This window comes from Eucyclogobius newberryi, unplaced genomic scaffold, assembly GCF_026437365.1.
Source record: "Eucyclogobius newberryi isolate DKJ021-1_F unplaced genomic scaffold, fEucNew1.0.hap1 SCAF_2, whole genome shotgun sequence".
In the NCBI taxonomy this organism is placed as follows: domain Eukaryota; kingdom Metazoa; phylum Chordata; class Actinopteri; order Gobiiformes; family Gobiidae; genus Eucyclogobius; species Eucyclogobius newberryi.
Genome location: NW_027315834.1, coordinates 28,555,324 through 28,581,672, shown reverse-complemented (window position 1 = coordinate 28,581,672; position 26,349 = coordinate 28,555,324). Strand labels below are relative to the sequence as shown.

General features: G+C 40.6%; 1 protein-coding gene across 1 annotated transcript; it reads left to right on the top strand.

Annotated features, from left to right (window-relative positions):
* Positions 1-22,048: 22,048 nt before the first annotated feature.
* On the top strand, positions 22,049-24,646 carry LOC140367154 (E3 SUMO-protein ligase ZBED1-like). Its single transcript, XM_072453505.1, has 4 exons — positions 22,049-22,108; positions 22,193-22,271; positions 22,837-22,928; positions 22,976-24,646. Exons 1-4 carry the CDS (start codon positions 22,049-22,051, stop codon positions 24,644-24,646), a joined length of 1,902 nt encoding a protein of 633 aa, XP_072309606.1.
* The last annotated feature ends 1,703 nt before the right edge of the window (positions 24,647-26,349 follow it).

Below are 26,349 nucleotides of genomic sequence, written 5' to 3'. Positions count from 1 at the left end.
CCCTATTCAGAGTTTTTAACAGAGTTTTCTGACTTTATATCAAACTTAGTGTTAGCCTGGGATAAAATAGTTATAGTTGGAGACTTTAATATCCACGTGAACATGAGTGATGACTCTCTCAGTAATGCCTTCAGCGCCTTGTTAGACAGCATTGGTTTCACTCAGAATGTAAATAAACCGACTCACACTCACAAGAACACTCTGGATCTTGTCCTAACGTATGGAACAGAGATTAGTGACCTCATTGTCCTCCCTCAAAACCCTATATTGTCAGATCATTTCCTAATTACCTTTCAGTTTATTCTTAAAGATCATCCAGTCCCACAAAATAAAGTTATAATGAAAAGGACAATATCTGAAAAATCTATCTCAAAATTCAAAGAAATAATAGAGCCAATATTCAGTGACATGTCATGTGATCCTGCTGAGAACAGTTTTAGTCCCAGTTTAAGTGATCAATGTGTCGACTTGACCATGAATTCTCTGAAGTCTGCTCTTGACGTTGTCGCGCCGTTAAAACAGAAGGTCATTAGGCCAAAGCGCGCCTCCCCATGGTACAACCAAGAACTGCGTTCACATAAACAAAAAGTTAGAAAGTTAGAGGGATTATTTCGTCGCTCTCACACAGAAGAATCCCTAAAAGCATGGAAAAGTTGCCTGCTGTACTATAAGCAGGCTCTGCGTAAGGCCCAAACCAGATATTATTCAAATCTAATAGAAGTCAACAAAAGTAACACTAAATTCCTTTTCAGCACTGTAGCTAGGCTAACAAACTGTCACAGTGCAGTAGAGCCCTCAATCCCAGCTACACTTAGCTCTGATGATTTCCTCCTATTTTTTAATAATAAAATAAAAACAATCAGAGATAAACTAGATGAAATTACCCCCGCTATTAGCCCTGAACTAGCCCAAGCTCTAAATCTAACGTCCCATATAAATCCACCTGTAAACCTAGAAAGGTTCACAGCTGTTGATCAAGCAGAGATAACTTCAGCCATTATGTCCTCTAAAAGCTCAACTTGTGTCCTAGACCCCATTCCAAGCAGACTCCTCAAAGACATTCTTCCCCTAATTATAGACCCTATTCTTAATATAATAAATACTTCACTCGAAAGTGGCTATGTTCCACAGTCCTTCAAACATGCAGTCATTAAACCTCTTCTGAAAAAGCCTAATCTAGATCCCGACCTATTGGTAAACTACAGACCTATTTCAAATCTTCCCTTCGTCTCTAAAATCCTTGAAAAAGTTGTAGTAAAACAGCTTTGTCGCCACCTGCAGGACAATAACTTATTTGAAGTTTTCCAGTCAGGGTTCAGAGCCCACCACAGCACTGAAACTGCACTAGTTAAAGTCACAAATGATTTGTTATTAGCCGCTGACGATGGACTGGTCTCAATCCTGGTTCTGTTGGACCTCAGCGCAGCATTTGACACCATTGACCACAACATTCTACTGCAGAGGTTAGAATGTGATGTAGGTGTTGGAGGAACAGCCCTCAGCTGGTTTAAATCCTATCTATCTGATAGGTTCCAATTTGTTAATGTAAACCAGAGCTCCTCACCAAGCTCTAAAGTAATTTACGGTGTGCCACAGGGTTCGGTACTCGGTCCAATTCTGTTTACTCTTTATATGCTGCCATTAGGCAACATTATCAGAAAGCATGGCATTAACTTCCACTGCTATGCAGATGACACTCAGCTGTATTTATCAATGAAACCTGATCAGAGCGATCAAGTAGACAGACTTAGTACTTGTGTGAAGGAGATAAAAACCTGGATGACACTAAACTACCTGCTTCTTAACCCTGAAAAAACCGAGGTCATTGTGCTTGGCCCTAAGCATCTACGAGACGCTCTATCTGAGCAGATAGTCACACTGGACAATGTCAGTGTAGCCTCCAGTTCTACTGTAAGAAACCTTGGAGTCTTATTTGACCAGGAGCTCTCATTTAAAGCTCATATAAATCAAGCTTGTAAAACAGCCTATTTCCATTTGCGCAACATCGCCAAAATCAGAAGAATCCTGCCTAAAAGTGATGCCGAAAAACTTATCCATGCATTTGTAACGACTAGATTAGACTACTGTAACTCCCTGCTTGCAGCGTGTCCTAAAAGCTCCATAAAAAGCTTTCAACTGGTTCAAAATGCAGCAGCAAGATTACTAACAGGAACAAAAAGAAGAGAGCACATTACGCCAGTGCTGAAGTCTCTTCACTGGCTCCCCGTCGAGTCTAGAATCAAATTCAAAATTCTACTCTTGACCTACAAAGCCATAAATGACATGGCCCCATCCTACCTCAAAGATGCTATAGAACCATATCATCCAAACAGAGCTCTTCGCTCTCAGAATGCCGGCCTTCTGGTGGTGCCAAGAGTCTCTAAAAGTACTGTAGGAGGTAGAGCGTTTAGCTACCAAGCTCCTGTGTTATGGAATCAGCTCCCGACCCATGTTAAATATGCTGACACAGTCTCTTCATTTAAGTCCAGGCTTAAAACGTTCCTCTTCGAAATCGCTTATGGTCAGAGTAGTTAGGAACAGAAAGATAAACCCACAGCTTCAGCTACGCTGCCCTAGGAGTAACTATGCTGCTCTCTGTTATGCTTAAGATATGTTTCTTCAAATGTCACATTGTCTTCATCTAATTCCTTCCCTCGCTCCCTCTGTCTTCTACAGAAACACTGTACGCGCGCGCTCTCAGCGAGGAGGCGACGCGCGCTCTGAGCGAGGAGGCGACGCGCGCCTGAGCGAGGAGGCGACGCGCGCTCTGAGCGAGGAGGCGACGCGCGCCTGAGCGAGGAGGCGGAGCGCGCGCTCTGAGCGAGGAGGCGGAGCACACGCTCTGAGCGAGGAGGCGGAGCGCGCGCTCTGAGCGAGGAGGCGACGCGCGCTCTGAGCGAGGAGGCGGAGCGCACGCTCTGAGCGAGGAGGCGGAGCGCGCGCTCTGAGCGAGGAGGCGACGCGCGCTCTGAGGCGACGCACGCCTGAGCGAGGAGGCGGAGCGCGCGCTCTGAGCGAGGAGGCGGAGCGCGCGCTAATTGAACTCTGGTGGTGTACATATCATATCTATTATCTCAAATATTCAAAGCCATGGACCTGTTGCAGTTCGTATACCTGGCCCTGGCATCTGTTTATAAGAGTTCTTCTATTAAGAGTGTTTTTTAAACTTCCTATAAGTTATCTGTCCTTTCCCCCTGTATCTACTGCGTTGTAACATTAAAGGCTATCTTATCTTATCTTTTGTTGTTTGTGTTGAATCATTCAGTGCACCATTGTTGGTGCACTGAATCACCTGTGAATTATGTTTACCGACAAATGCAATGAACCCTATTCTCATTCTCATTCTGATTCTTTGATTCTATTCAGGGCCTTTTGTAATCCAAGTATTTCCATTTTAATATAGTAACTTCTAATTCTGAAGTCCAGTTACCATCAATAACAACACTCCTCTTGAGTCTTCAGTGACAGCTGTAGGGGGAGGTGGTGTCAGTGTGACAGGGGGGAGGGCTTATCTCAATGAGATGCAAATGAGCCCCGCCCCCTGTGACTCTGGGCTCACTCCGGTGAGAAACTTTGGAAGCCGTTTTCTCAGTGAATGGGTTTGAGAGTTGTTTACATTCAAATGACCACAACTTACTCAAATATTATCAGGTCTACATGAGTGAGACATCCTTGGAAAGCTTTGAATTCACACTTTCGGAATCTGTGAATAGCTTGAAATGTCTCCGGGTAGACATGTACCTGCTTTGTCCACGGTCAGACACATATGTGTATTTACTGCGCTATTACAATGTGTGCAGTGGTTACTAAGGTTTACATAATGAGCATTAACTTGTTATGTTGTCTTGAGTTATAGTTATTGTCGTGGCCCAGAGCTGGGTTGTGACAGTGTGACATGTGTAAGGACTGACTGGTGAAAAGAGCGTCTTCCTGTGCTAAACTTTGGCCCTCCATCCTTCACTTTGTCATGCCAAAAACTCCTGCATGTGACTCGCAATGTGCCAAAAGGTTTTTGAGGGTTTGGAACTCCTTCCGTGGTTTGAAAATCAGGCAATACCTGTGTGTGGTCAATGGTTACAGGGAATGGACTTTCAACCGCACAAATTATTCCAATTTACAACTGCCATATTATCACATTCGGAGAGTAAGACGTGCACTTCTTCCCTTCGTTCTTGTGTCACAATCTACATCACGGGGTCAACCATTCTGTTTGGATCCCTGCACAAAGCTTTTATGGTTATATGGATGACCTCTTCTTCGTAAAGTTGATCTGGGAACATATCTATAGTGCCTCAGGGCTAAACACCTGCCTGAGAGACAGTGTTTCTTCAATCTTTAGCACACTTCAGATTTGGCAGTTTTGGTTTAAAGTAAAAGTTGCTGACAAAGTTTAAGTTTTTCGGGAAATGTCTTTGAAAATGATGGAGTGAAAGAATTGTTTTCACAGACATTTGGAGGTTGCAAATCCTGCAAAATTGTCATTTTATTTTATTCCATTCTGCTTTTCCAAACCATATCTTGACTGTCTCTTTTTGCTTGCAGCCAACATTTTCGGGATAAAATATGGCATCAACATTTTGGCATTCACACAATTACATTTGTTTTACTCAGAAATGTATATCACAAAAATAGTTCATTCTTATAGGCTCATGCAATTATGACAATGTTTGTAGAAAAGAGTTGTTTGATTGGGCTTTTGTTTTGCTGACTGTCACTCATCTGCTCCAGGCTTTCCTCATTAGGCTCAGTGCAGGTTCCTGGCTCTGCTCTTTTCTCTTTCCTTTTTATTGTTGGTAATAAACTTGCTGCTTCTAACTCCCCATCGCACAAAAACATACCATTTTCAAAAAAGATGTTTTGAAATGTATCATCAAAACGGAACTGCTGTAGCTGCACATTGTTTAGAGTCTTTTTCAATTGTCCTGTCCTCAGAGGTTGATTTATTGAATCTACGACCTAAAATACAGTATGAATATGACCTAAATTAGCTTTTTAGACTTCTAGACGGATCAGAGTAAAAATGTCAAGCACATTTAACAGATTTTGATTTAATAGCACACGTTGATTTCAATTCATTCACACTACGACTTCAAGATAATTTAAAGTTCTGACCAGTTTTGTAATGACAATAAACTGAAATAACCAATCTGGGTACATCATTGTATTTTTCCAAATCCTGCACAACAACAAGAGAAATAAGATTACATAGAAATCATAATTGTGTAAAATCCAGTGGAGACAATAGCATCTATAACTCTGTCTCTAAAACAAAAATATAGATAAGAAAAATGCTATGCTAAAAGAGGCCAAATTTCGTGCGTCTGTGCCACTTGTTTTTTGATCATTTGGGCGCTTCAACCCACAATGCTGCCCTGTAATCGCTCCAGTCGCATCACTGGTTCGGGCACAATCCCAAATAAATGCAACCTTGAGAGTTTCACATTCTCAAGAGTGTGTGACCTCGCTGGCATTTCTTTAGCAATGGCTCTATTGACCTGCATCATCAGCTTATAATGCACCTTCAATAGAAGCATAGACAGACTTTGGCCAGCAATGGAATGACTGAGGTTTTATTTGTATGTATTGTGTTGGAGAAGACTGGAGAGAAGATCAGGACACACTGTCAACATCATTGGGCTACAAGACCATTTTATTTTTGCAAATTTTTTGCCTTTTTTTGCCAACTTTTGCCAAATTACTTGTTTATTTATGCTGTAGTTTTATCATATTCTGCTTGCACATTCATTAATCTCATACTAGTATCTTGGTTCACCAAAACAATTTCCTGTGTTTGTGAATTCTGTTCATGGCAATAAACCTTTTCTGATTCTGACTCTGGTTTGTCCACAATATGTCATACTCATTATCTGTAAAATACCAACCCTGTGACAATGTGTTGTGCGCTCCTGTCCCTTACTTTCTGCCTCTCTTTCCAACTCTCTGACGTCTTGAACAATTTTCCACAACACATGCGGCGTCATCTGCTATTCATTGTTATCCCGATTGCTGACATTTGCATAAAGCATAAAAAACTGTACAAATTCATCGGCTGATTTGCCATTTGATTGGGACCCATCGCGTTCTGTTGTGTTCGGGCCGGGCCTATAGCCGGATGCTGACAGTTACTCATCTGTTGCCGTCTATTCTCATTATCTACCAGCGCCGGGCCCATTCTGCGCGCTCATTGTTGCATCTCTCCCCTGTCACAAAATGAGACGTAGCAGAAATAAGGATTGCACACAAAAAAAGGGAAGTATTTTCACTCCGCTCGCTCCCCTTTTCTCGTCGGTGCTTTGAGCAGGACTCAAATTGCAACATATTTCAGTTTCATTTGGAGCCAGCGGGATAGGCCGAGGAACGCAGGGGGGGGCAAACATGGGGCTCATACATTTTGATGATACCGGCTCTCCGTGGTGTCTCGCTGTGGTGTGACATACTGCTGGCAGACAAAGGTGCACACAAACAGTTCCAGGATAGTGCTGCATCTTGGGGATCAGGGGAAAGGGGGGTGTGTGTGCTTCTGTACCTGACATGGCGACACAATTCTTGCCTATCACGGCTGACAAGGACATCCATCGTGCGCGGGAAGAATCTCCCAGAGAGCAGCGAAACCAATGTGATGTTACACGTTGACATCGAATTATAGACGCTACATGCATGCTGGCGATGGAGGGCAGAGAGAGAGAGGGGAAGGGAAAAGAATACAATAGAATGAGTGTATTTTTAACAAGTTGAGTGTTTGCCATCCAAAGTTAACCTCGCCAATCAGATGTGGTTGTTTTTTTCTCTTATGTCGTCTGCATTTGTACGATTATCCATTCTACTCAAATAAAAGTATTTGAAGATCTGAACAACTTACCTTGTTTTGTCACATGCTTGGCTTCTTGGATATGTAGAAGTTTAACTCCATACAGTGACATTAAATGCAAAACAATTTAATATATGTGGAAGCAAGCAGTTAGCATCCCTCCACCAATAATAATACATCTCTAAAAAATACATGGTGGTACATTTCATTTTGTTGCTCTATTTAAAAATGTTAGGACCAATAATTCAGATCTACATAATGCATTTTATTCAGTAAAATAATGTTTGTAGAGCTGAAAACCTCAAACACACAATACAAATGAACAGAAGAAAAATAAATTGCTACAATGCACCTTTTTACTTTTCAATTAATGTTCATTAACTGTGCCCTGAGCAAAGCTGATTTGCTCCATTGATCCAAAGTAAACTGGTCAGTGGGACCGTTCAGACCAAAGTGACACATCTCTGTAATTGCACCATTTCAGAAAAGTTCCACACCATCAGCCATTTTGAGGATCTGAAGCACAGGCCAAAAAGTGATTTGTTGAGGGCAAGTTTAGTGAACCTAGTGGATAGATAGTCTTTGTTATTGGCCTCTGGGAGCGGGGCCCGGTTGATCTCACCTCTCACAATAGCACAGAGGCAGTGAAGTGAGTTTGTGGTAAAAAGAAACCTGTCTGAGGTTGTCCTTTCTATAGTACGTTTAGACCATTCTCACGCGGTAAAAAGATATGTAACTGTTAATGTTTGCTTCTTTTTTTGTATTAGATGTTTTTATTGCTATATTACATTTCCTGAGGTTAATGATGGTTATTTTCTCATGTTTGCAGAATCCTGCAGCTGGAGTAATGAAGTGCTAAAGAGCCATAATTACAGGGTCTTAACCTGCGTCACATACTTTCTGTTGTCATGCAAAGATAATGAGGCAATCTGTGTGTATTAAGTTCATTTAGATTGTATTGACAAACATACATTTAGCCTAAGCTTTTCTTTTTTATAGGATGGAATTGAAAAAATATAGCGTCTTATCTGAAAATATTGATAGAAATGTGTCTGTGGGAGATTATATTCTAACTTGAGTTGAGAAAAAGATTTTAGGTTGCCACCAGAGAAGAGGTCCTGGATCTTCTGTATACCGGTGTCCCTCCACATTTTAAAGCTTGCATCTGTGCATGACACTGGAAAATCGAGATTATCATAAATGGGTGCTAGAAATGAATATTGTTCCACTATTCCAAAGTGTCTGCGCACATTTTGCCAAGTTTTAAGGGTGTTTTTCACAACAACGTTATCATTTAGCCCTTTCATCAAGGACATATTGTTATAAATGGTATGGTTTAGAGTGGTATATTTAGTCCCAGTGCTTCAAGATCCAAATACGAAGAGTCAGTATAATTTCTAATCCATTCTAGAATATATTTAATTTGGGCAGCCCAGAAGTAGTATTTTATGTTTGGTAATGCTAAGCCTCCTTTGTCAACTGGTAACTGTAGTTTTTCAATCCTAATTAGCTGGTAGATTGAAGACATTGTGAGTGTCTGCGTAAGTAGTACTGGTGGTACTACTTAAGATAAAAAGTCAGATTTAATTGACAACAAATTACATTAAAGCTGCGCTAGCGGCAATGATGGCTCTCGCCTTCCCGCACGACCCCCTTCCCACCCGTGTATGTTTTCTGCTGCGTTTTACGGCATACCAAAGTATGCGTAGTTTGCGATTCGAATAGTAGTTTGCCCTGACAAATTGCAAGATTGTGCTGAACGCAGACCTGAGCAGAGAGAAAGAGAGAGAGAGCCTCGGTGACCCGTGACTTTTCATTGATGTTCAGGGGGTCAAAAATACCTGAGTTGTGGCAGAAAGAATAAAGTCTAAAGAATAAAGTCAAAAGAATAATAATTCTAATGCCCGATTAATTTCAATGGGGAAAAAGTACTAACACTTTTGAAAATACTGCAAAAAGTACAAGTTGTTCAAAAGTAATAGCACACGTACTACTGTGAAAGCGATCGTAATGAGGTATAACTTGTTGAAATCGGTGAAAGCGTTTTCAACAAGTTATTATTGAAACGCGCCAAATAATACATAATACAAGAACATTGCGTCATTACGCAGACACTCAATTAGGTAATAGCTGCATTGATTATAACAATCTTGGCAAGATGTTCATTTTATTGACGGCAACTCTCCCTTTCAATGATAATGGAAGAGGAGTCCATCTTTGTAAGTCTTTTCTAATTTTAGACATGGCATGATTTAGATTTAACTCTGCCATGTCATTGATTTTGGGGGAGATATTTAGACCAAGATATTCAAATCCTTCAGATGATAATTTAAAGGGTATATATTTAATTAGTTCGGAATAATTATACTTTCCCAAGGGTAGCGCAGTAGATTTCTCATAGTTAAAATCTGAGGACTCTCCACATGTGTTTATAATGTTGATTAGTGGAGGAACAGAATCTACAGGATCGTTTAAGAATAAAAGGACGTCGTCTGCACAGAGCGAGATCTTGTGTGTTCTGACTTCAGTTTGAATTCCTTTCACTAATGAGGAGATTCTTATCATTTCGGCCAAAGGTTCCATTGCTAAAACGAAAAGTAAAGGTGCCAAAGGGCGGCCTTGTTTACTGCCTTTACTTATTGAAAATGGAGATGATGTCACTCCGTTAATACATATTGAGGCTTGAGGTGTGGAGTACAGAAGTCTCACCCAGTCAGTAAAACAAATAAGGCCATTCATTTGTCAAATGCCTTTTCAGCATCTACTGTTACTATCATAGCATCTGATTTTTTCCTCTTAATATATTGCAGTATGTTAATTAGGCGCATTATGTTGGTATATGAATTCCTATTAGTCATAAATCCTGTCTGGTCATTAATCATTTTAGGTACAATATTGTTAATTCTGGCTGCAAGCAGTTTGGCCAATATTTTACAGTCTATATTTTGAATGCTAATGGGCCGATGCGAGGCGGGGTTGTTGGGGTCTTTATTTTCCTTTAAAATCACTTTTACAGTAGCCTGTTGCAGAGAAGGAGGAAGTGTTTTAATCCAAAAAGCGTGAATATACATTTTGGTTAATAAAGGGGCAAAAATATCTTTAAATGTTTTTTACATTTCAGATGGTAGACCATCTGGCCCACATGCCTTCCCTGATGGAAGTTTGTCCATCACCTTCTCAACTTGTCCACCTCTGATATTTTGGTCAACTTTATTTGTTGAAAAAAAATTGTGCATTTTTAAATGTGTGGCTGGGGATTTAGATGAATACAGTATAGAATAATATTCATTAAATACTTTTGCAATTTCCATATTTGCATAACAGATCTTACCCTTTGGATCTTTAATTTGGGTAATTGCTTTAATAACAGTGTTATTAATGAGATTAGAAAGATACTTTCCAGATCTATTAGCGTGTTCATATACTTTATGTTTTTGTTTAAATAATAACTCTGCATTTTGAGTTATTAGGACATTAGGACTGTTCTTATTCTTAATAATTTAGCCCAATTTGCTTCGTTAACATTGTGTTTATGGTCAAGTTCTGCTTGTTTTAGTTCCTCTTCGAGGCGGTTTTGTTCATTCAGTTTCTTTTTCTTTTTAGCTGAGCAATAAGCAATTATTAATCCTCTTAAAAAGGCCTAGTTGTTTCCCACAAGTTCAAGGGGTTTGTATATTCATTGTCATTCAAAGTGTAGTTCTTTACGAATCATAGAGCAAAACTCAGAGTCCGATAGTATGGATCGATTACAATTCCATGCACATCTACCTGAAAATGATCGGAGCATGGTCTGAGATGTGAATAGAACTGATGGTACATTTGTCAATCTTTTCAATTCGGTTTTGCGAAACAAGAAAATAGTCAATACGTGAATAGGTCTTATGAGGGCTTGAATAAAATGTAAAATTCTTATCAAGTTGGTTTTGTCGACGTCAGATATCAATCATGCCCGTTTCCTGAAGCATTTGACGTATAGTTTTCTGTCTGGGGTTAAAAGTGGTTTTACAGCTGGGGAGTTTATCTACTTTACCATCTAAGAAACAATTCCAATCACCCCCTATAATAGAATAGGAGTTCCAAATTCCACAAGCAATGATGTCAATTTAGAAAAAATATTCAATTGGATTTTTGGAGCTGCATAGACATTCAGGATGGTCACAGTTTGGCCATATAAGGAACCGTGTACTAAAACAAAACATCCTCCTTGGTCTGATTCAATGTGTTTAACTTTGAGTGGAAGATTTGTGTGGATCAGAATTGCAACTCCTCTGCTTTTGCTATTATAAGAGGAAAAATATATTTGACCCACCCAATCTCTTTTCAGTTTTAAATGTTCCGATTTCATCAAATGGGTCTCTTGTAGCAGTCCAATGGCTACCCTTTCCTTTTTCATAAATGTTAATATTTTATTCCTTTTTGTCGAGTTATTGCACCCTTTAATATTCCAAGAGCATGTTATGAATGTCTTGGCATTTACCATAAAGTTATTCTAAAACATGTGAGCTTGTTCCATCTTTTCAAGAGCCACAAATTGCTCAGTGGTTCGTTGGATCCTGCTTTAATAATAAAGATGGTTAAAATAACACAATGTGAACACAACATTAGAAAACAAAAAAATGAAGGGTGAACACCTACACCAGCTCAACCTATTTCCCCCCCCCAAGCACCAAATACAGCACAAACTGAATCCATGCTATCTATTCCCTAACATTTAGAAGAGGCTCTTGTCGATTAGCCCAAGAACGTTTCCATTTGTTTTATTAGTATAAGCATAAGGCCTGAATGGTCAATAAGCCTACGGTAGTTGGTATTTAATATCCTTTAATTATACTTTGTTCTAAAATTGTCAGTTGAGAACTAAAATCCAAGCCCCGACCTCGACACACAGGAAGAGGCCCGATGTCCGAGACCAGCACTTCCCCTGGACAACAGAATGAAACCCCCAACACTGAACAGCAGAAGTCCCACTCACACCGCTCTGAGGTCCATAGAAATTCCAACAAGTATCAGGAAAACCCCAATGCCACCCAGAAAAGATCAGATCCTGTCCCACCCATGCGCCACCCATACCCATCCAGGTGAACACCCAATCATGACACCCGCATCCAAAATCGACGTCTGGGACGCAATATTCCAGCTACTCATTTTTGGTATATGCGTCCGTGACACACCGCCTTTTCTGTTGTGCACAGATATATTTTACAGTATGTTATAAGTTCACATGAGGAATAGGCAGATAGTCTGTGGTCCATTACAGACAGGAGTTGAGGGATGGGACCAATTTGACGTTGTAGATAGTTTTTTTAATTTAATTAAATTAAATTAAATTTTAATTAAATGTTTGTATATTATTATAGATGTGATTGTTCCATAGGTGACGACGGTTCACTAACCTGGGTCTGAAGGCCGATATACAGTTCCGCCTCCGCATGTGAATGAAATCGTTGATACTTGCCCCTGTATGTAAAGGACAGTACAGACGGAAAATGCATAGTGTATCTTATGTGTTTGGAGCTTCTTTTTCACCGGGAGAAAAGCTTTGCGTTTTCCTTGAACCGCTTCACTGAAATCTGGGAAAACGTGGATCCGCTTGTGTTGGAACATTAAATCCCCTTTGGTGTGTGCCAGGTGAACTATCTTCACTTTGTCCTGATGGCTGAGAAGCTTCATTATGAGCGGGCCAGGTTGTTTTTTAGCCTCGGCTCGTTCACGGCCCCCAACACAGTGGCACAGAAGCGGTACAGTCTGTTCCCTCAGATCTTTCTGGAATTCCCACGATTAGCTAATTAAACTGCCTGCTTTTGTTCTCCAAATAGTCCACCTTTGACTGTAGTAAGGTTACGATTTTCTCCAGGACTTTAACGTGTTTTTACGTGTCGGAGATGTCATCCTCCGTTTTGCTCACGCGTTGCTGGATTTCCGTAAACTGCTCGCCCAAACTACTCATTGAATTGTCAAGATGGTTCACAGATTGTTCAATGGTTCCTAGTCGACCGAGAACCTCTTGTTTGCTGTCCTCTATCGCCTGGAACAGAGACTCAAAGTGCGTTCACCTGCCATTGATTGAGAGTTTCACAAATCAGGCTAAAACATGGGCGGAGCCAGGCCCTGGCTTTGGGGCTTGAGCCCCGGATCTTTGTCCAAAAGCCCCAGATCTTTTAATCTTTTAAAAATGCATCATGACCTCACTAAGTGTTTAGTGCTACAGGTAGGGTTGTGTTGGGACGCAGGGGACGAGGGTTCGAATCTAGCAGTGTCTTCAATGCTCTTTACCTGTTTCATTGGTTATTTTTGTTGAACTGATGTATGATTGGCTGCATGTAGAAAGTGCGCGGTGTTTACAGCACGTCATGTGATCTGACCAATTTGGCCTTTTCTACATCATTTAACTGAGGTTTTGCAAAAAGTGAAGGACACAAGAGCAGATCGACTGGAAAAAAGAGACATTCAGAACATGAGCTGAAAAACAAAGTTTATCTAACGTAGAATAGACAACAACAGCACATGATCGTTCAAACCATGAATTCATTGTGGTTGTAGCAGTGGCTCAGGTTTTATTCATCTACAAAGCTAAAGCAGAGAAACTACAGGACAAACAGCTCACTGAGGAAGGTGTTTGGTAAAGATAAGACTGAATTCTATCTTCTAGGCTGACTAGCCTAGACAGCTGAGCATCAGTCTGTAGACATTAGTGTTGTGAGTTCGAGCCCTGTCAGGTGCATGTTTTTCATATTTGTTTTTTCACTGATTGTTTTAAAGGACATCAAGATGTACAATTTCTTGAATAACTAAATGTCACCTCTGCTGTTCTGTTCAACGTTTTTTGGAGGGAGGAGCTCTCTCAGAAGGCAAAAAGTCTGTCTTTGCCTTTGGAGGGTTACTGTCTGTGACTGCACTAAAACCACATCATATTGGCCAGAATGAACCCCCTCCCTTTCTTTTTGGGCTAAGCCCCGGATGTTTAGAATGTCTGGCTCCGCCTCTGGGCTGTAATATGAGGAGAATATACGTGTTGTCCATTCAATGCCTCATACATGTTTGAGAGAAGGGTAGGCACAATAAGCTTTGGCTTCTGCCTACACCTGGTCAAAAAACATTAATGTATCTCGAATTTTGTTTTGTGCTTGAATGTTGAGCACCTTTTGTTTTGTTTTTGACCAAACCACATTAAAAAAAAAATAATACTGAGCTTGTAGTCTTGTTCAAACATTCATTTAATACAACATTTTAGGCGAGCCAAGGTGCAGAGCTCAGTCACGCACGTCCTTCCCCTCCGCCATCCTCACACCTAATGTTTGCTTCTTAAACCAGCTGGACATGTGCCTCTGCAAACAAAGAGGCAAAGAAATGTGTTGTCATATATTGTGTAAACATTTTAAATAGTTTTCCTATATAAGTATTATGTCTGATTTGTTCATGCTTAAAATCTGGGGTACCTGATCTTGCAAAATTAGACCCCTGTCTGCGGATAACAATAAAGCATTTTATTTCTCATTAACACCAGATGCAGTGATCTGATTGGCTGCTGATGGACCACCATAGTTTCACTTAATTGTTTGAAAAAACCTGTTCTTGAGGCATGCATTCATCTTATAATTAATATTATGAATACTAACAATTTGCCAAAGGGTTTGTGAGAGCTATACCTTGTTAGACAGATGTTAATATCTACTTCTGGTTTGGCTGCGTGAACATCAGGAAACCCAGCTTTAAAGTAGTTCTCACTTCATCAATTGTAAATGTTTAAGGAAATCTTTTGCGATACAAAATAAAATGTTGTGAACATGTTGAAAGAGAGTATCTCTGCACCACTTTGTCGAATAATGAGACCCAAACATTGTTGGTTTGGTTCCTGCAACAGCTTTGTGTTTCTGTCCCTGGGCAAGAAATGTCACATACATTGACTTTGAGTATGTGAGTGTGAGTTTGATGATGGTGAATGGGTTTTTGGTGTAGATTTGCTGTAAAGTCTTTGTCAGTCTGCTCTAAGGCAATTAGTGCTAAAGAAGATCTGTCTAATGAATTATTCGATACAGTAATTACACCATATTAAAAAGAGAAATGTAAATACAAGAAACTAATATGATCAGAAAAGAGTTTGCTGTTATCAAGGCCTTGTTTGTTTGATTGTTTATTGACAGAGCAAATGATCTCATATAAAACCCTCACATCTGCGCAGTAATGCACTAAAAGGTGGCACTTCTTCACAGCTCACGTCCCTAAACCCATGTGGCGCATCTTCGTTCGGGTCGAATGCCGAAGCCCGCCTCTCTTCCTCTTCCGCTCGTCTCCATCAGAGTATTTTGTGCTTCTTCACCGTGGTTGGGTTTACCGCTGCACTCCGGTCAAGCCTTCGCAGCGCATCAGAGCAGACACATACAAGGGCAGATCACACTGGATAACACGCTTAGCCCCTGGTCTCCGTACGAGCTGCCGTGCGATGACTGACAGGCTGAGCAGATTGCGCGTGTCAGAAAAGAGGACGGCTGAGTGGAGATGTAACGGTGTTGACGTGTAAACCGGTCCATAGAGAATCACCCAGGACTGATAATGAGCCAATGTACAACAACGCAGACGGAGCGTGTGTGCGGCTGAACAAGCGCAATTAATGTGTGATCAGATGAAGAGGGACATTGGTATCATGGTGAATTATATGTAATGTTCTTCCTTCTGTTATGGAAATTACACAAGATAATTACGTTTGTTATATATGTGGAGGTCTTAAAGCTCTAAATTGGAGTAAATGGGTGAATTTGACGTATAATGAATACATTACTCTTTTGTGTGTTATCTTTAAAGGACACACATTATACAACATTGACTTTAGTTTAGTTTTTAACCATGGTATCACATTGTCCTCTCCATATAATACCTGCAGTTGTTTTTGTCTCCCCTTCTGAGCCTGAAAAAATAGTTAGTAGAAGTTAGTAATAGTAAAATGTCAAAGTACTCAGGCGACCATATCAGCTTCGGTCTACACATTTACTTAATAGTTAATTACGGAAATAATGCAATATTTTTATATATAAGAAATGAAAAAACTACACACTGAGACATAGATATGGCTGTGAATAACTACAGTTCATTTATTTCACCTCCAGATGGTGTACTTAAAACGTTATTTAATAAAAAAATAAATACAAATTGAATACACTTTTTAAGAGAAAATGCAATACAATTTATTCACCATATCATAAAAATGCAACATGTTGTAGACTTGGCCGAGATGATGAAATAGCCTGAGCACATAATAGTAGCTACAACGGCATAGGTAGAGCTCCAGAGGTATCCTGCCCGAATGACAACAACATGTTAAAGACTTTACTAATTAAGAGAAAACTTCAGTGGCGATCACTTCTGTGTTTATAAAGGTAGGTTTTAATAAAGCTGGAGCTTTATTGGCCTAATAAATATTACAATGTCAGTGTAATCCCTCAGATGACTACAACTGAATCTTTTTCTTCAACATATTACAATAATGCCACAAACTGAAATAATATAGACAAAAACATCAGATAGTCTTTACTATAAATTAGACTTTGTGGTTTTGTTAGATTTCATGTTTTAAAAGTTAACAATAGGTATTAACCATAAACACCTACTTTACATACAGGGATGTGTCCTGAGGTGAACCATTCACCTCATCTGCATACCCACATTATCCAATGGGCCTTCCGCCCACAGGCCCTACCGACCAGGTCCCTCCGATCCAGACAAAAATGACATCAAACACAAATTTTTGGCATTTACGGACCACGCTCATGTGCAGACCTTCAGGCAGTTGTGCTATAGAAACACTGTAAAAATGCCAAACTGACCCTCTGCTGCTGCTTCGTCTGTGACGATGCTGCGCTCAACACGATGCCGCGCTCAACACGCTCAACACGATGCCGCGCTCAACACGATGCCGCGCTCAACACGATGCCGCGCTCAACACGTTCAACACGATGCCGCGCTCAACATGATGCCGCGCTCAACATGATGCCGCGCTCAACACGATGCCGCGCTCAACACGCTCAACACGATGCCGCGCTCAACACGCTCAACACGATGCCGCACTCAACACGATGCGCTGCTGTGTGCCAAACAGTTCCCCATGAGAGTGGGAGTATGTGTTATGAGCTGGCTTTTTGTGCTTCAAATCAACATAGACATTTTCCATAATTCTTCTGTTGTGCGAGTGCCATGGTAAAAAGAGGCAAAAGTGGGCGGGCTGAGTAAGGTGAATACAAGCCTATAGTCAAATTTGGGATGCGAGAGGTAGCCTATTAGAAAAAGGGTGTGGTGCCAGAAAAAAGTTGGAGAACCACTAGATTATAACACAAAGTAAAGTAAGCCTGTCACTAACAGGTGTTACAGCAGGTTAGCAACGTGGAGCACATGCCCAGAAAACCACTTATCTGAATGAGACACAGTTAGACTTAGCATTTATAAAATGAAACAGTGGTGTAATCTGTGTGGATTTGTCATATATCCCGCTGTTCATCATTTGTTTTCTTACCTAAAAATAGTATGAGTGACTCAGACCTGCAACCTGGTCTAACCACTGCACCAGCAGCAGCCTAAGCTACATTTATATCTCTTTGGTACTGTTAAAATGCTAAACCGTGTACCAGCTTTTGGCTGTAGGCTCAATAGACAAATTAGTGAACGATCTTATATTATGCTGCTTTAGCAATGTTTAACTTATGAACAGAATGTTTCTGAGCACCAAAACAACATGCCTCACCTGTGAAATGCTTCCAACTCCGTTCTGATGTGGTCTTTTGTAGAAATCAAATCACATTGGCAAGTCTGGTTGAGCGATAACTCTGCTTACCAAGTAGAGAATGAGGGTCTCTACGTTCAAATATTGTATAGATCAGGGGTCACTAATAAACTTTCACAGCTGTGTTTCTGGGGGCAGCACAGAGACAAAGCCGATGAGAGGTGAAAGACTGTGCATGGTTTGTTCACCCCGGGTACTGAACAGTCAGAGGCAGAGCGGTGACAGTTTCCGAGGCTGCGAGAATGAGAGCCTCTGACTCAGCCCTAACCGTCTGCTATTCTGCAATGGACACACACCAAGCATCAGTACCAAACCCGGTGTGCACTCTGTATCTTTGAGTGGATTGAGCGGGTAGACTAAACAGACTGAACCAGGAGAAGGGCAGGACATACTCCATGGCATGACGCACGGCAAAACTCCATTTTGGTCGTGCAAACGTCGCTCAAAATCTCCCTGTCTGATACGGCAGCAGGATTAAGATTTTACACACCACGTTTTCTGATCTTGTTAGCCTTTTGGACGTGCATTTTGTTAGATGTATGTATTATTTTATTTTTAATTATTTATTTTTTTCACCTCCATTGGGAAATTCATGGTTAAACTCACGTTTACACTTTTTCACATACATTGTTTTTAGCTGTCATAATAGGTATTTGTAGACTCCAAAACATCAAAATGTATTTTTTATTATCATAGAGGAGCTAAAATTGTTCCGAATATAGTTTTTGATTCAAAAATGATTAACAGCACCACAAAGATAAACAGTATGTACAGTGAACAGCATAAGCACACAATGAAGTATGTCTTGTTCAGGACCTTTACAAATTGACAATATTCAGGCGAGACTAAAAAACAGATGTATTTTGTATATTTGGACTTCTGTAGTGTAAGTTCTGAAGCCCTGACAGTGTTCATCTGCACATCTGCAGAAACAAAGTGTTCTGATGATGCATCACAGTAGCATGTGGGCTGTAAGATCTTAAAAAGCAATGCCATTTATGTATGTCTAACTAATGGTCCATTGCGAAGTAGTTAAGGGGTAGCAGACGCACAGTATTTTGCAAAATGTGCTTTTTGGAATGTTTGACCATGTTACAAGATTGTTCCATGACCAAAAAGATTCCTTGTGTTAAATTTAGTTTCATTCATGCTTGTTTCATTTATCCGGTTAATGTGGTTGTCTTGATTTGAGTGCTCAGAAATCAGTACGTTTCAATTTTCCCAAGACTTTTTTTCCCAAGACGTTTTTTTGTTCATATCCACTACTGACAGCAGATGGCTGAACGGAGATGTATGAACAGTCTCTAAATACAATGTAGCAATGTAGTTTATTTGATCCAATGCAGTGAAGCAAGCTGTAAAGAACGGTACATAGGTGAGACAAAACAGCCTCTACACAAGAGGCTTTATCAGCACAGAAGAAATACAAGTTCAGGTCCACAGAATGCCGTGCATCTCCATCTTGAAGCCTCTAATCACTTGTTTGAAGACGGTGAGGTGAAGGTTTTAAGCAGGGAGAAAAGATGGTTTGAAAGAGGAGTCAAGGAAGCTATTTTTGTTAAAAAAGAAAAACCTTCTTTAAACAGAAATGGAGGGCTAAGATTTAATCTTCCTGTTATTTATAATGGGTTACTGAACCCCTGGAAAGGTAGAGGACAAGGACAAGGACATTCGGATGCTAATCTGATACTCAGGGTGGTTGAGCCAGGGTCTCACAAAGACAAAGAGGTTTCTAATAGCCCATTAAAATTCTGAATAGGCTAGCTCGGTAGATACAAGGGGGGAGTTTCTGTTGAAACAAACAACTCTTTCTACTTCAGGAAGGCTCCTCCCAATGGGCGGGTCTTACCACAGAACAGTATTAATATCGGAGTTCTCGATCTAAATTCTTTTATTGACAATGACTCTTGGATGAGAGTCGAAATGTCTATTTTTTCCAAACTGAGTCCAGATGACTACAACTGAAGCTTTTTCTACTATGGAACACGCCTGGACGAATGAGGGATTACACCGACAGTCTCTAAATACGTTTCTTCCAAATGAAATTTCCAGTAATTAATTTCCTGTTAGCATAAGTACTGCTCTATGAATGGACCTTCATTGACCTCCCTTGGTCAAAGGAATGAGCCACACAATTTGACATATTTTCTCTCGCCTGTGCCCATTATAAAATGATGCAAAAATCTGTAAAAAGACAAACAAATCTATAATGTCCATCTTACTTCCGCATTGCTTGAAAAAGATAATTAATGGGAGAGAGAAGAAAATACATTTAAATGACAAGTGTTTGAAGGCGTAATGGACGATTTTGTGGCCCAAACCTGAGTCTTATTTCCTCGTGGCGTGGACTGCCACTGGATTTGTCCTGCCACGTATCAATCATAGAACGCACCTACCGCTCACCTGCAGCCGCGTGCGGCTCGTCCCCAGGAGAGCAGCATGTTTAAGCGCATGGATCTATCATAATATAGTTCCCTAGGTGTACGGGACAAAATTAAGACAGAGAAAGACAGTTCGAGCTGACTCATAAGAGACGGAAATCTACGGGAGACGAGAGATGTGATGCGATTCGTTGCGCTAATAAACAAACGCACGTCTAGCCGCGAGGCTGTTGTGTCGGTCCGCACGGGGGGAGTGCACATGCGCACTTCCGCCGGTGAAAAATTGTCCATTATGCCTTTAAGTGTGAAGTACTCTTTTAATTACCATGCTACAGTACTTACAAAAAAGCTGCAAAGCTTCTTTGTAAGTACTGTAAACATAAATACATATTTCATAGGAGCAGCTGGATGATCTGTGTGAGGAGCAGGCACAGAAACTAAGCAGCTCAGTCCTATAACTGAGACGACCACAGTGACACAGACAGATGGCCATGGGATGGAAATGAAAAGGTGCATTGTAACTTACATACTAACATGCTAACCTACTAACATACATTTATTTTATGAGTGGAGTCTCCAAATATGACCATGTGTTATTCCAATCCATTGAATATTCATATCAGATCTATCCACCCAGATGGACATTCAAGATTTGTTACTTTTTCACGATTCTTTGTCTTATTGTTTTAGTGGAGGTGACCTTTTGAAATCTCTATGGATGCACCATATTGGCCAAACTAAAATGTAGCAACTGTGGTAAAATTACCTTTACAGTACTAGACTAGAGTTTGATTGACACCTCCTCCCCAAAGTCTCATAGATGTTATCACTCCCTGCTCTGTATAAATAAACTAACAAAAAATCCTGAACGACCGATTTATGATTTAGCCTCTGCCCTTGGCTAATTTCTCCTTCAAAGACGGCATATTATAATCATGAAAATGGCATCTTCTGCAAAAGTTCCTTTAGCTGAGAAAGTGTCAATAACTTCCAAACTCTGATTATCCTTACAAAATAATGAGTTGCACAAGTCCTGGGTCTTTTCTGTGTTATAGCCATTTCTGCATCTCTACCGTTTGACATGCCTGGAAACCTATTCTTTCTGACATGTTTTAATCAAACTTGTAAATGTTTAAAATGTGTTAAAATGAAAATGCCTTTATCCTTATCTCAATTTTTGCTACAACAAAATTGCAACTTGACTGCAATGTCATTTAGGGCCAGAGGCAGCAGTGCGAAAAGAAATAAAAATGCCAAATCTTCCTTCACACCAGACGGCTTGTAAGACAATGGCTAGAATAAATCATAATTTTCTTAAAGGGACTGTACCCGATTTTTTGCATGTAAATAAAATCTGTTAGTACTACTCTGACAAAGTTCAAATCTAAGCTAAAATCAGTTTTGTTTAGCTGTGCATATGACTGAAATGATTTTCTTTGCACTCTTCTCTTTTGGGTTTTAAACTGTGTGATTTCTGTTGTCTCTTTGTGATTTTAAGGATTTGTTTTGTTCCTGTTGCGTGAAGCACTTTGCATTGCTGTGTGTGTGAGAATTGTGCTCTACAAATATACTTGCCTTGCCTTGTCTTACAGATATGTTGTAAAAGCATCTTCCCGGTATTCGAGTGAAAATGAGGCCACACTGTTTTTATTGTCTGAGAAGCAGGGGAAGTAGGGATGCGTACCGCTACGACGGACCGGACTCGGACTCGTTAAAACGTTCCGGTTCAGGTCCAAAAAAAACGGAATCCCGGTGATTCGGTTCCGGACTAATAAAAAATCTAACACTCACAAACTATATCCTTTTCGTTCTAGAATCCAGACCATCTTAAACATCCATAGATCGCGAAATTCACGCTTGAAATATGTAAACACTGCCGTGCATCGCTGTCCAAGGCCGCGGCCATTACTGAATTCCCCAAGTCTCGCAAGTCATTGCAACTGTCGTGTGATTTGGATTACGTTAAGGGAAGCTAGCGATGTGATTGGTTAAACACCGCGTGGCTGCATGTGGGTGCCATATTGGATTGTAGTCTTTTGCATTTTCTCAGCGTCAGACGGCGTCACGTTTGTTTGACTTCTACGGTACGCAATGCCGCGGCGTCCATTCAGCAGATTATGGGACCACGTCACAAAACTCCCTCAGAACCAGGTAAAGTGCAAACTATGTGAGAGCGTTATCCACACCGCTGGAGGTACGTCTAATATTTCAAGACATTTGCGACGCCATCACCAGATTGAAACGACGCCACATCCAGCCTCAGCAATTTTGACTGCTATGTTCGGTATTGTTAGCGAGCAAAACAATGATCAAGGTGAGTTCTATTAACTTTTTTCGTAAGCTTAATCATATCTTTGTATGATTTTCCTAATGTTTGACAGCCTGTTTTGTTAGCAATTTTGTTTGTAACTATTTTTTTTTTTTTTTAATGCAAAACAATATGCCAATGAATTATGTACCCTTGTCAAAGCCAGTGTCAGTACTCTGACATTTATTATATAACTAACCCAGTTATATAAGATAAGATAAGCCTTTATTTGTCCACACAATGGGTAAATTTTAGTGTTGCAAGTTGCAACACAAGTAGACACAGAAGTAAAAGAACAGATAACTTATAGAAAGCTTTAAGAAAAATACACTCTTAAATTAATTGAAAAGCTCTTATAAATAAAACTCTTATGGAAAAAAACTTATATTCTTAATTAAAAAAAGAAACATTTAATAATTAAATAATAGTAACAAAAGTTATTTTTATTTATTTTTAAATTTCTGCTACAAACATGCTCTCAAACACACATAGGATCCTCCTGTACTGAAATAAAGCAAATGTGTGTCAGTGCTTTTACTAGTTGTAAATAATTCTAAAATTTTGCTTTCAGTCCAGGCCAACCTGAATGCAGGACAACCTCCAAAGACTTCACCTGCATCCACAACAGTTGCCTCCACGTCTAAATGTACCAGTGCCACTGGGGTATGGACACCTGACTTACCGTCCCTGGGAACTTTTTCAACTTCAAGCTCCCCTTCCACACCTGTTGCGAGTACATCTGGCAGAAGTGTCACGACAACAAGGATGAATCCTTTTATCTTAGCCAAGCAGACAAAGTTTTCACTAGAGAAGCAGCACGCAGTAACAGCAAGATTATCCCATTACATTGTCAAATCCTTACGTCCGTTGACGATCCCTATTTCCGGGCACTTCTAAGAGAGTGTAACCAAGTCTACCAATTTCCAGGCCGTGACGAAGTGTCGGAAAGGATAATTCCTCAAATGTACGAGGTAGCCCTCCTCAAGCTAAAGGATGAGCTGAAGAACGTAGAGTACGCAGCCCTGACTGGAGACGGATGGACGTCACGAGCGGCTGACCATTATATGACTCTAACAGTGCACTATTTGAAAGACTGGACAATGCAAGTGAGAGTTCTGCAAACGCTGAAGGCCAAAGTCTCACAAACAGGAAACAACATTGCTGCAGAAATCAAAGAATGTCTTACGGAATTCAGCCTGGAGGCCAAGGTTGATGTAATGACAACGGACAATGCTAGAGCAATGGTGAACGCTACAAAAGCTGCAGGGATAAAACTGTCACTTAACTGCTTTGCCCATACATTGAACCTGTCCACTCAGAAGGTGATGCATGTGCCGACTGTGAGTAGCATGCTGGCAATCATGAGACCACCAATCACTTACTTTCGCAATTCATATCTCGCCAAAGTAGTTTTGAAGGAGAAGCAAGTAGCCCTTGGGAAACCCAACCACACCCTCATCCTCGACTGCAAGACACGTTGGAATAGCAGTTATCTGATGGTTGAAAGATTTGTAGAACAGTACCCAGCAGTAGTAGCTGCTTCCCTAAAAGAGAGAATAAAAAAGAAAGACAGCTTCAAGAGGCAGCAGAAGTGTTCCGATAAAGACGTGGAGAAGATGGAGTGTTTCCTCGACCTGATGAAGCTCCCCTACATTATCACAGTCACGATGTCGTCTGAGAAGAGACCAACCTCTGGACAGGTGCTGCCTATGCTCCACAAACTGGAACAGCACTTGGCTGACAAAGAGGAGGATGACAAGTTTACAAAAGACATTAAGTCATCCATCAGGGAAGATCTCTCAGCAAGATATAGAGAAGCTGAAAGGAGAGAGTTCCTCGAAGAAGCAACAGCCCTGGACCCGAGGTTCAAGGGCTCCGCGGTTGTCCCAATGGACGTGTGGGATCGGCTCACAAACCGCATCGAAGTGAGCGAATCTCACATGTCCACTGTGCTGAAGAATACGGAACCCGACAAAGCTGTGCCCGTGCCAGTGCCCCATGAGAACAGTGATGATGATACGACTCCTGTAAAAAAACCGAGGCTAAGTGCAATGGAGGAAATATTTGAGGATGAGGATGATGATGTTGTGGCATATGTTGAGACAGCGCTGCCACTTAGGCTGAGAATTCAGCAGGAGATGCTGTTGTTCAGGGCCTTGCCAAAGATGAAGTCTTCAGATGATGTGCTTGCATTTTGGCAGGGAAAGGTTGACGAACTACCACTCCTCAGTAGGCATGCCAAGAAATACCTGATCGTGCCAGGCACAAGTGTGCCAAGTGAGCGGATCTTCAGTACTGCTGGGGACATTGTATCAGCTGAAAGAGCTCGTCTTGACCCAGATTCTGTCAACATGCTCTTGTTCCTCAACAAAAACACATGAAAAGACACTGTTAAGCTATATTAAGCTAAGTTTTGCAGCTACCTAGTAGCTTTTTTTTTTGTATGTTTTTAACTTCTGTTAAAAAACTGTTAATAAAATAGAAAAGTTGATTTTATTTCAATCTGCAGTAAAGCCTGGTGTTTGATAGTAGTCCTTGTTCAAGTGTCTTCAACTTAATTTAGCGAAGTAGCTTGTGTTAGGCTGCTATAACATTGTGCAAAAATGGCATGAGTTCAGCCGGACTCATTAGGTCCGGACCTGAACCTAAACCTCTGGATTCGAATCCGGACATGGACCTGAACGCGGGTTTAGGTATGCATCCCTAAGGGGAAGTGCACCATTAGCATGCTAATGTTTGTTAGCTTCTCCCTAAATACATTCATGGCTTTGGAAGGCTCCGAGCTTGTGAAAAGTGCTCATAAACTCATTGTGGTAAATATTTAGGATGCCGGGAATGTGAAGTGAGCGATAAATGTTTCAAAAACAGTAAAAATCAAAGTCTAGTTCATGGTCTGGCCTAATGCTGATGTGCCGCTTCTTTACTTTTACAACATTTACAACACATCAGACCATTTGCTTATGAATGCAATTTTGTTTCCATACCTCAGATTGATTATTATATTGTATACGTAGTGCTAATTATTATAAAAGTATACTCTATATATGTATCATTAATTACATGTCTTTGAAGATATCATCTGGAAGTTCTGACGTACTGGTTGATAAGAGTATATTCTATCCAGTGGTCCTGACCTGAACATTTTGGGAACCCTGCTCTGGTCATCTACACTTTACGTAATCAACAATCTGCCAAATGCCTATCATTCTGCAACATGTCAAATGACAACTTCATCCATCTTCATGCAAAACATCAAAAGTATTTAGGCTACTTGGATGGGTAATACAGGTAACAACACTAATCAATTATGTTATACCTGGCTGTCGATACATGCGTTCACGGTGACGTCATACAGCCGGGACTTCCCCATAGCAGCCATTTTAAAAGGGGCACGCGATATATAAAAACCAACACGACTGCATCCTTTTCTACGGCATAACGAGCTACGAATACATTGATTCTTTAGACGATAACGGCAAACTAAGGTACACGACAAAGTTATCATTTCTTGGTTAGTCAACAGAGCAATGTCCTAACAGAAAGCAGGTTTTTGGCATTTTGGCCTCATATTTCCTGGATTTCGTATGTAGTAGACGTGCTGTTGTGCCCCTTTCAAAATGGCGGACTCGGTTGCCACTGCACATGTTCCCGGATGTGCGAACGCATGTATACATTTCATTCCCTTGCTTTCATCTGTAGCATTTCTTACGTTCTATAGATTTTCAGGCATAAACATTCCAAGACGACGCTTCTGAGTAGATCCCTGGTGGTCATTAGTTCCATGATTTGTTCTGTTATTTAAACCCATGCATCCATAGTTTTACGACTGCAGCTTGTTCGCGGTTTATGATGAGTTTAAATTAAAGACAACTGAAGAATTTTAAACTGAAAAAACGTTAATGAACCAAAAAAAGGGTGCAAGTTGTAGGCCCCCGTCAGCTGAACATTGCGCTCTATGGAAAAAAAAAAATTCTGGGTTGTTCAATTTTTTTTTGCTGCAGTACGAATGGACTGGCCACTGGGGCCGTTAGCGAATAGATCCATGGCTGTTCCAGATGGCAGGTCTGCTCTTTTCAACAGGATG

Coding starts and splice junctions, on each gene's coding strand:
- LOC140367154 (XM_072453505.1), top strand. CDS start 22,049: ATGCCGCGGCGTCCATTCAGCAGATTATGGGACCACGTCACAAAACTC. Junction 22,272..22,836: donor CGAGCAAAACAATGATCAAG/GTGAGTTCTATT, acceptor TTTTGCTTTCAG/TCCAGGCCAACCTGAATGCA. Junction 22,929..22,975: donor AATGTACCAGTGCCACTGGG/GTATGGACACCT, acceptor TTCAACTTCAAG/CTCCCCTTCCACACCTGTTG.